Source organism: Megalops cyprinoides, chromosome 18 (genome assembly GCF_013368585.1).
Source record: "Megalops cyprinoides isolate fMegCyp1 chromosome 18, fMegCyp1.pri, whole genome shotgun sequence".
In the NCBI taxonomy this organism is placed as follows: domain Eukaryota; kingdom Metazoa; phylum Chordata; class Actinopteri; order Elopiformes; family Megalopidae; genus Megalops; species Megalops cyprinoides.
In genome coordinates this window covers 19,441,715-19,453,280 of record NC_050600.1, presented here as the reverse complement: position 1 = coordinate 19,453,280, position 11,566 = coordinate 19,441,715, and the positions used below count along the sequence as shown (strand labels likewise).

The following is an 11,566-nucleotide window of genomic DNA, read 5'->3' as shown; positions in this document are numbered from 1 at the left end:
GAAAATTTACCTGCTATTTAATGGTGACAGCCAGTTTCTTAGTAATTCCAGAATTCGAACAAGGTCACTGCAGTTAATGATCCGATCTAATGCGCTTTTAACCTGGAAATTTAGAAACTTAATTTAACCTGTAAAGTTAGGGTTAACGTTTTCAAACAGACCGCGTATAAACAGGGGAATATAGCTGAGAGTCTGGCAACCTCGTGCGATGCAACCGTCGGGTCTCTGGCCCCAGTCGCAGCTGCGAAATCAGTCTTCTGAGCTCAGTGATAGAGAGAACAGCACATGGCAGCTGCCGGAGCGCACCGAGTTATCATCTATGGAGGAAAAGGTGCTCTGGGCTCAAGATGTGTCCAGTATTTCAAGTCCAAAGGCTGGGTGAGTCCCAAAAGAACGCGATGTCATCCGGTCATTTAGACTTTACACATTATACTTTGAAGATGTATAGCTGTATTGTAACTGAAGTTACTGATATATCGAACAGGTGTCCAGAATAATGGCGCTTATTCAAATGGCGGTTATCATTGCTTTACTGTTGTACTTTAATACAAATAATATATTTATCGTGTTTTTCTTTCTTTTTTTGCATTTTAATGTGTTGTTAAAGAGTCAGTGGGATTTAATTACATGCACTATATGATAATAATTATCATGTTAAGGTTTTTGTTTTGTTGTCTCTGTAGTGGGTCGGGAGTATTGACATCGCATCAAATGAAGACGCGGACGCGAACGTGCTCGTCCAGCTGTCTGACTCTTTTACCGATCAAGCGGAGCAGGTAGGGAGGGGGCGCCTCACCTGATGTGTCTGTGTTGACAGTTATTGTTTCCTCTGACATCATTTCCAGACGCCAAGCATTCAGCCATTAATAAGGTTGCTCTCCATGTGGTAAAGGCTAACACAATTACCCGGCACAGTTTCTTTTGTGGAAGTGGGACAACAGTAATTGTGTATAGAGAATTTTTAGATCTGTTCAAATCATTAGCCAGCAGCAAATACAGCCTTTAATAGTATCAGTGGAGAGGAGCCTATACCGAAAATAAGATGCACTTTGTGTCAATGAAAGTGGCGAGAGGTTGTTTGTTTTTTTTTTTTTTGTTTTTTTTCACATATTGACATCAAACCAGTGAATATGAATGGATAACTAACGTTCTGTAATTGAAAGGACATTGTACATGATTAAAGAAATCCGTCTATCTCGTGATGATGTGTCAAATCCAGTAAAAGCAGAGCGCATACATGCTTTAGCTGCGTGGATCCTGCTTACTCTGTGAGGCCTGGTGTTCTTCTTGCCGCAGGTGACAGCAGATGTCTCTCGCTTGCTGGGGGAGACAAAAGTGGGCGCCATCCTGTGCGTGGCTGGTGGGTGGGCCGGCGGAAATGCCAGCGACACAGGTCTGGGCCACAGAGATGCAGCTAAAGCTGCCACGATGATTTTCATCTAATAAGATGACAGTTATTACCAGTCTTTCCTGGGAAGATTTGTCTTGAAGCCATTTAAATGCATCAGACGTCACAGCAGTTGACAGTAGTCTGCAAAATTGTATATTAAAATTGTGAAATTATGAAATGTTCTACTATACCCACTTCAGCAATTTTCAGGATCAACATTTAAATAAAATGGTTTCATATTTTCGCATATGCAAGTATTAACTCTGTGTCATTCATCATATATCTGATAATTACAGTTGTGATGTATCAACTGAGTCTGAAGTTAGTAGTGAGTTATTTTTTCCCTTTGCTGAGTGTCAGAGTGGCCTCAATTTTCTTTGGTTTTGTGGATTTCCTCCTAGCTCTGTACAAAAGTGCTGACCTGATGTGGAAGCAGAGCGTCTGGACGTCCGTCATCGCTGCTCACCTGGCTACAAAGCACCTGAAGGAAGGTGGCCTGTTGACCCTGCCAGGAGCCAAGGCATCGCTGGCCGGAACTCCCGGTAGGACTCATTCAGGCAGTCACTTCATCCTTTAACACTGAATTACGCCTGGCACTGACATTGCTCCGACTCAGACTTTGACTTTTGAGGGATGGTTATGTCCATACAGTCAAGCTGCCAAATCAAACACAAGTTTATGCAAGCCATTTTGCGGGATGACCCTCTAGTGTGTCATTCAATTGGCAGCCTGTTATGCATGCCTAATCCCCGAGAGAAAATATCTAATTTGGAGCAGATCTTTGTTATAATCAATGAATAATCAGTTAAGTTGCAGACCACGGTTGTTATACACAAGAGAAACTTGTGTAAAATGTCAAGTTTATACTGAACTGTTTAACAGAATGACATGACCCCCAGAGAAGGATTTTAGGTTCAGATCTAACCCCACACTATTGTGACTAAAACCACTAGGATTAGGGCTGTAATTGGTCCATGCAGTGTACTTAGAACAGCGTCAAGCCGGGACAGGCAATTCCAGTCCAGCAGGAATATAATATCTGCCTGACTGTGTCATATGCTAAAATAAAGTTATTTGCTTAGGAAATAATTTCACCTCACCTGATGTTCAAGGTGCGAATCAGTTGCTAATTGAAAGGTGACTCTGAAAGCTGCAGGATTCCAGCCCCCCAGCCATACCCCCCCCCCCCCAGGAATGGAATTTACAATCTCACATTGAGGACTCCCCATCCCGCTTTAAGGGTCCCCAGCCCACCTTAAGTACCCCTACCCCTCACCCTACCTGGCACTCTCTGTGGACCAGGCCAAAGAGGAGCATGACTCAGCACATTTGGTGCACATGTGCTTCAAATCACAGTGCCTTTTGATGAATGAATGAACTGCAGATCGCACCCTACCCAGACTCCATAGCACAGAGATTTGGGTTTGTAATCAGGAAAAGCAACAAGCTGCAATTGGGAGGGCTATAATAACATTTTATTGGACAGGATACAATATTGTGGGATGTGCTGCCTTTTTTAATATGCTGTGAAACTGACCTTCACTGTGGTGTTTCTAAATCCTTTAAGGGATTTTAAACTCATACACATTAGTGTGTTTTTAACCTAAATTGCTCAACAAAGTGCTTTATTTCCTAATATCGATGTTATTTGTGCATTCACAAATTCCTTTCTTGCATATAACAGTCAAGATTCTAAACATTTGAAAAGCATGAGAACAGAATTAGTTTGTCTGTGCCACTGATACTAGAACATTAGATCAGGGGTTTTTTGTGTCAGGGAAGGTGGCATTGCAGACATTCCATTGTAGATTTAGACTTAGTGCAGCGAGGCACCAGAGAGTGTGGTGCTAACCTTTGCCCTTTGGTTTTGACCCTGCCACAAGAGAAAGTCAGTAAAGTCAACTGCATTTTATAACATTTTCTGTTGGACAGCAGACTTTCTCTGTAATACAACTTTGTCAGTTTAAATAACAAAAATGACAGAACCAAATTTACCGTGGCACTAGTGGCTTCGTACCAATTCTCCTAAAAATAAAGAGAATATACCGAATATACTGCGAAACAGGGAGAAATGCGTGACCATGTAGGCTTTGGAAAAAATGTTCCAGTGAGTGCTCCACCCTCTTCTCTCATTGGTCTGTTCTTTAAAGCTAGATGTTGGCATTCTGTAGTTAACAGGGGGAAGTTAAAAATGTCTGAGAGATGAAAATCTGGAACAGCTTTGAGGAGAGGCTGTCGCTAATCAACCCCAGACACCATCGCCACAATCTTCAAGGGGGGAGGGACGTAACAATTGTAAAGTGTTCTGATTCACCCTCATTTAAAAATGGGCAGTTTCTCAGATGCAACAGATCGGAGCTTCAGCATTGCCATCTGAGGGTGTTGCTGTTGTGATTGGAATGAGCTGGTTTGGGGCATTAAAAATGTGCTGCATTTCAGTTGCAGCTCATTCTGGTTTCAGTTACAGCTGGTATTTATGTATGTGGAGCATGTACAAGTAGACATGTCTGTGAATGTGCTTCCCTGCAGTAAGCATAAGGATAAACAATTTCAAAACTTTTGCAGTGTCCACAGCGTAATACCATAACCTACAATCTGTTGTGGTGTTTTGAATATCAATAATCCAAATTCACACAGAATAACAATTGTAGCATCCAAATGCACACCTTCATAATACTTTCCCATAGACTCCTGTCACTAACTTTGATATGCTTGTCGGGATTGAAGTCGAAATATTACAAGAATAAAAATATCTTGAAATATTTCAAGAAAAATGGCAAAATAATATTTAGAGACCGATGTCTGAAATCAAAATAACTAGAGCTTCAATAATTCTCAGACTTCGGGGTGAGTGGTTCATCAGTGACCCCCTTTGCTCTGCAAGGAGTGGCTGTTCCTCTGCACCTCTGTACCCCCCCTCACTGGCTGTGTCCCCCTCTCCGTCCGTAGGTATGATCGGATATGGCATGGCCAAGGCAGCTGTTCACCAGCTGTGTAAGAGTCTAGCAGGGGACGACAGCGGCCTGCCCTCCGGCGCCGTGGCAGTGGCCATCCTACCGTGAGTACCAGTGACAATCTCCCCTTTCCGTGGACATCCACAGACACAGAGGCATGTATATTTGGGGGGTAAATGCTTGCATACATCCTGTACATCCCATTTCAAGTGACCACAAGGAAAGGGATTGGGTGTTGTTCTTTTGAAATTGTTATAATTCTTCTGGCATGACTAGGTAATCAACACTGATTTCTCAAGTGCTAAGAGGGCCAGCTGGATAATATGCATATTGAGTGCTCCTTATATTCATGACAAGGTGGAATAGTGTCTTACATCAAAAAACCTGATACTGAAATGGAAAAAATTCTTACTATCAATAACACATGAATTTAAGTATGTGGCATTATGACACATCTGATCTTCATGGAAACCCATTTGCATCAGAGATCATCTGAAAGAGAAGAGGGATGGCTTTTCAGTCCACAGTTAAATCCATTCTTATAAAAGAAGACTATTAAAGCATCACAAGTGCAGGACCTTGGTCTTTTCTAAAGGAATGTCGCTTCTCTGGACAATGTACAGTGTGAGGAAAGTATACATATGTCGAGTTCATTATTTAGAAAGAATAAGGTTAATATTCTTCTACTCTCTCTGTTGTTTTTCCACTATGGAGCTGATGGATTTGTGACAAAGATGTCATGCTTGTGCGCAATTCCACAATGTGGATGGGAATTTAAAGTTTGAAGCACATTCCTTTTTTCATGGTGAGCGCCACTTAGACCCGTGTTTACAGCATTCTCATTCACCATGGTTTTAGGGGAGTGCCTTTATGCTCAGCTTTCATTGGCGCGTCCGACACATCTGTTCACCATTACTGCAGTGACTCTGCAGTTTTACCAGATGCCGCCGGCTGCAATGGACTGCCCTCACCATCTCTTTGTCTTCAGATTTAAGTGTCTTAGATTTGCCTTCGTCTTTAAGATTTAAGTGCAGAGTGAAGCAGCACAAGGGGAAGACATTTCTTTGTCCCCTGACCAATCATGCCCACCTGTTTTAAGTAATAAAACTGGTAAAGCACCATGGGCTGTGAGTGGGGCTCAGGGCAGAATGTGGACAGACAGAAACAGAGGGCCTCTATGTCACAGAGAGGTCCAGCATTACAGTAAAGAGGCCACATTTTGACAGTAAAATGTCATTCTGAAGCTCAGGCTGAAAATTATTATTATTGTTGTTATTATTATTATTATTATTGTTATTATTGTTATTGTTATTATTATCATTATCATAGGAACATTTATTGTCATTCTGAGAGCTTTAATTAAGAATGTACATGGTCAGTGTTATTAAAAGGTACTTGGAATTATTCCTTGATAAAATAAATCCTGGGGAACCTGTTTGGTTGCACATGCCAAAATTAATCCACCTTGTTCCATCTCTTTTTTGTGCACTTGGAGTGTCCAACGAAACCATGATGTTCACTTTCAAATAAATCAGTGCCCGCCTACCTTAGATATATACTGGTGTGGGTTCAGTATCTTTGAGAAAGACGATTTGATAGTTAAAGCTCACATTGTATTGAGTCTATTCCAGGCTGGCCTCGGTCTGTCCCTCTCACATTCTCTGCGTGATCACTGTTGATCGCTGTCTGTGCCCTCTGCAGCGTTACCTTGGATACTCCAATGAACAGGAAGTGGATACCGGATGCAGACTTCGGTTCCTGGACACCGCTGGACTACGTGGCCGAGTGAGTGTGTTGCAGAGCATCCCAGCTCTTCTTTGCGCGGGGTGCACAGATGGTCAGGTCCACCCTAGGGCTCTCACAGTGACACTAGAGGGACACTGCTTCTGAAACAGGTGTTCACCTTTTTAATCGGCTAGAGAGGACTATAAGAGAACTTCATAAAGTTTGCAAATTATTGTGAACATTTGTTTAAATGAACCATTTTGTGTGAAGCGTGCATTTCCTATCTTACAAAACTGCAGAGGCATGAACTGGCAGATTGCCGTTATTGAACACTACTGTGATTCATTTTGTTTCAAGAATCTGATTTTGCTTTAAAATGCATTCTGATTTTATGTGCTGAATTTATTGCATCTGATTTAGATGGAAATGCCTTCTTACTGATAAAGAGTAAAGCCTTTCTCTGTAGTGGAAAAACAGGTACCAGCAGATGGAGCTAATGTGCTTTCAGGTGATGAATATTGTTTGGACTGTCCCAATGACGATCTAAAAATCGGTAATGTTTAATCTTTCTTATAACACATTTACAAAATCTGAGAAAATGAAACGCAGTGTGACAAAACAGGGTGGGGGGGGCATTGAAATGAAGTCTCAAAGAATGAACTGTAAAAGAATGAGAATGTAGTGTTCATTGGAATTTAGTTACTCATAAAATGGAGGTCTTGTCCATTCTCTGTGCATCAGTTTCATTACTGTGCCAAGAAGTAAGCCCATGTTTTTAATTAAACAGTCCTATCAAACGCTGTTCCCAGATACCACAGTAAACTTCTTGTCTTCATGATGAAGCGCTGCACTTTATAGCGCTTGCTTTCCACACACTGACAGTCTTAGGCTCGAGGAGACAAGCTTCCTCTCAGTACTGCAGGGGGATTAGATGGGGATTTGGATAAACTCCATAATCCCGATAGGCATGGACAAACTTAACCCCAGGGATTAACTCGAAGAAAGACGAATGTAGTGAAGACGAGAGGGAACAAAAGAAAGAAGGTAGAAATAATGGGGTCCAGCTTCCTGTTAGAGCCAAAAAAAAAACAGTTGAAAAAATTCAAGAGAGTCTGTGTCTTTCTTTCATCTTCCCTTCCAGAACCTTCTTCAACTGGGCAACAGGGATGGGCCGCCCACTGTCAGGAAGCCTGATGCATCTGGTGACGTCCGGGGGAAAGACAGTAGCCACGCCTGCACTGTAGCAAGGCGAGGGGCAAGAGTGCAGCGATGGTGTTCCTCCCGGCCTGCAGGGGGCAGCACCTCCCACAGTCCATTTAGCGTACTTGCTAGGTGTCACAAAAACCACGGAACCAAAAAAAGAAAAAAAAGAAACCCGCTGTCACATGTTAAACGTACAAAACATTCCAGGGGAGTGGCCTTACAGTGTTTACACCTGCGGTGGGCGTGTGCATGATGCGTGTGATTAGGGAAGGAGGGTGGAGTGTGAAACGTTGTGACCCATAATGTTACAAGTTGAAGTGGTTTTTAGTCAGAGTGATGCGGTTTTTAGTTTTTAACAAAGACTTTTCTTTTTCTTCAATTCATACTGTTTTAATGTGGTATATCAACACAGAAATTGTACCTGTTGCAATAAAAAGCAAACATGAAACGTGATGTGTCATTGTTTTCTGTGTGAAACATTGCAGAATGACATATCTCAAACAATATTATTCTTGTCTGAGGTGGCATGTTTCAGCATGTTGCTCAGGAGTATCTTAAGATTGGGAGCACCCAAGTGGCTCAGTGAGTTAAGGCACTTGTTCTGAGCAAAGCCCTATGGCACAAACCTGTCTTTGAGTCTGAGGTGGGTCATTTGCCAGCAATAACCAGGAGTCTGCAGTGGCAGAACGTGATTGGCTTTCTTCGACTAGGGCAGGGTGGGTTTTGTCAGTCACTTGTCCTGCTTTGGCACCCTCTATCAGTTTATGAGGCCTCTGTAATTTTCTCAGATGGCTTCAGGAGACACAAACCTATCCTCCAGATGGCTTATAGTGCACTGTGGATTGGAAGACTGCATCCTGCTCCTGCTCAAAGTTGGGGAGAGGTGAGTTTAATGTAGCACAATTGCCAATTCCAAAAAGGAGGAGAAAAAGCTGAAAAAAATCATACATCAAATACTACAGTAGCCTCTGAGCAGCTAATAATAAGGTTTTTTTGTCTTTTGTGTTTTTTTTTTTTTTTTTACAATTTATCCTTCATTAATGGAAATATACCTTAATTGATATACAATGGCTCTTGGGCAACTTGTTCCTAATTATGAACACACAATTTTTTTTCCATTAGAGTTGTTCTAATATTTAACGGTATGGAATTATTTGGTCAAATTTTCATGGATGTGATTGATGTTAAAAGGGGTTGCACATGCACTGTGTGAATCAAGATTATTGAGTGAACTACAGAGAACTCCCGTCACAATTATTCTTTAATTCATTTAATCACAATTCAGTCTTGTGATTTGCTAGTTTTCCTTGTTTTCCCCTGTCCCTATTTGATATCAGATGTCATGTGATTTTGTGTACAGATACACATTTATATTCTCTAAAGGAAGCAAGCTACTGAAACATCCAGCATTTCACCAGTGTAAGAGTCCATTTAGGACCTCAATGAATTAAGAAAAGATTAAAAAATGTTTTGGGTCAAATCAAATCACCCCTTAGTATTTAAGAGGAGAACTGTCCTGTGTTGCTGTTTTGAACTCCTGAACAAATCCCAACCACTCAAATCATTCTTCCTTTGTCCTTGAGATAACGAGATAACGTCAAAGATAACGTGTAGCATTATCACCATTAATCTCTCAGGTGGAGATAAGAATTTTTATTGGTGCTTCTTTTTGGTTTTCAGTAGGTGAAACCATTTAGCTCCTTCAGAGAACCATGCCTTCTTAGCCCATTGTAACAAGATAAATAAAAATGTCTCAAGGGACGTTGAGATGTTATCCTTTAATTTAAGTCTTCATTTCAGTGCAACTCACTCATAACAATCTACTTTTTTCATTATTGGCAGGTGCAGGAGTAACTCCCATGTAATGACAGTGAAATGTCAAAAGAGGCTGTACATACTATGAGGAGGTACATACTATGTCTTGTTAAAACACTCAAAATCAAGTGTACTCACCTTGGTAATCTCAGGGCATGAAACTTATGGGACGTTGGGGAATTTAACATAAACTCTGAACCTGGAATATCCTGCCATTCTTGTCGTGTTCATAGAGAATCAGAAAATGTTTCACGCATGCATAGGAGAAGGTGGTTTTTATCTTAGACATGTAGACACAGTTAGCCTGTTCAGTTCAAATGTATGAACTTGGTGTTTGACAATCAAGTCGTCATCAGTAATGACCACGTCTCCAGTAACTAACCCCCCCCCCCCCCCCCCCCCCAAAAAAAAAAAAAAACATCATATTAAAATTGGACTATTTTAAATTCAACTGAAGCAAAGCAAAAGCTGAATTTTGTTACTGGCTGACTTTCTCAACATACCGGCGTGGGTGGACTTGGAAACAGGATCAAATAATGTTATTAACTGTTTATAAGCAGTTAATACCTTATTTAATTTTGCAGTTGTTTTGGGTATTACAATTAGTTAGTTATAACATTACTATTTGAGCATTATCATTAGTAGTAATTGGTGTTAAATAGAGTAATTGAGTAAAAAATACATTCCAGCATGTAAATTGTGTGTAAATTACCCACAGGTACATGTTGTACTAAATAACCAATAATTACATCACATTCATAAAGATATGCCAGGTAAAATGTGCCAGTTATTGTTTGTTTTAAATGAATGTCAATGGACATTACATTTTTATGTCAACATATTATAATTATTAAATATCGCTGATTGCATTATTATTCAAATTCATGGAGATGAAATCCCATTGTTACATTCATTCAAAGAGCTACTTCATTTCTGTACATTTTATGGATGATGCCATGACCAATATTAATTCATTTTTCTGTGCATTTTGAAGTGGAGGTTTTGTCTGGTAAATGTTTGCATCACATTATTTAGGTGCTTAGCAGTCAGCCTTATCCACAACTACAGATCTTACAGAATCAATCCACATATCAGGATGTTAACTGAGGCAATTCAGAACAGCACACATCGTACAGTGCGCACAATGTTCAACATCACTTGAACCTGCAGTACTATGAATCTGGCTGCCGAGCTGCAACGCCACACTGCCAGCCAATCATACAGCAAATACAACAAGCTCTTAAATCTGTAGGTATAGAACAATTCATTGTATCTGGCGTTCTCTTTCTGCCTACTCTTTTGTTCCTGTGATCTCAAGGGACAGCGTGCTTGGACAAACAGTAGGGCCACATAAAAATGAAAGCTGTAAACGCAATGGAAAGAATAGGTGCGTGGTGGAGGCAAGGTTAAGGACATCTCAGCTGCCACTGCATAAGTTCAAGTGATCTACAGCCTTGGAGAAGAGTCCACTCACTGATTTTAGCATCCTTCTGTGTCTGAATCAGACCCCAGGTGTGGTAACCCGAGAGGCGAGAAGCATTCTGAAGGCTGCCTTTCGTTTTTTAATTTTAAGAGGAAGCATGAGTCCCGGGAAGACAAACCCTGCTTCAGGAAACTGAAATGAAAATCAGTGGGTTAGTAAAGACATTTTCTACCCACGGTGACCTGCTTTCGCATGTCGAACTCGGATATTCATGTCTTTTAATTTGATGCTTCGCGGTTGTTTGGTGTTGTATGCCGGGAACAAAGGTATGCTCAATGTCAAATGAAAAGAGGGTGCACTCATCTCTATGTTTACTTCAGAAAGCATCAGAAAGAAGACAGATGAGTGTATCTCTTGTAAGAGCTGCAAATGTTTTCTGCATTGTAGATTCGTGAAAGGGAGAAGAAAGTGTGTCCTTCTGCTCAATGTGCCTCCTTGCGCATTCATTATCTGGTCCTTCATAAACCATTCTGAGTTAAGTTGATAGATATGAATAGAATGTGGTTACATTATAAAGTTATTCTATGTAAAAGCAGAGGGTTGGTGTCTTTTATAAGAAAGGACATTTTTGTTGATTGTGGTTGCTGTTGCCTGGCAGTATAGTTTTCTTCCCTCTACTATTTCATCACTTTACAATGGATTTCACTCTGAGAGATGGATTTTTTCCTTCCTACTGCTCTCAAGTTTAGTTAAATGATTGGTGAAAGTTGCTTGGAATTCTGTAAACACATTCAATGTTTCATATTTAAAATGTAATATGTTACCATATGCAACTACAGTACAAAACAGTACAAGCGTTTTTTCATGGTTGAGACCAATATTTCAGTAGAAATGTTACACAAAGGAAAACATTGTACTAATAATTTAAGAAACATTATACCAACGCTGTGTATCAGTTCTAATATATTATTAGTGCATCATTACAAGCTGTAAGTCTTGATGGCATTTAATCATGGCAAGATGTCTGCATGCACTTATACTGATTACCACTAGGGG

The 11,566-nt window shown here is 40.6% G+C and overlaps 1 protein-coding gene across 1 annotated transcript; it reads left to right on the top strand.

Annotated features, from left to right (window-relative positions):
- The first annotated feature begins 268 nt into the window (after nt 1-268).
- Nucleotides 269-7,633, top strand: LOC118793410 (dihydropteridine reductase-like). The gene is made up of 7 exons (XM_036551582.1): nt 269-378; nt 684-776; nt 1,297-1,393; nt 1,792-1,932; nt 4,340-4,448; nt 6,046-6,129; nt 7,211-7,633. The coding sequence occupies exons 1-7, from the start codon at nt 286-288 to the stop codon at nt 7,311-7,313; spliced, it is 720 nt and encodes a 239-aa protein (XP_036407475.1). The 5' UTR covers nt 269-285; the 3' UTR covers nt 7,314-7,633.
- The last annotated feature ends 3,933 nt before the right edge of the window (nt 7,634-11,566 follow it).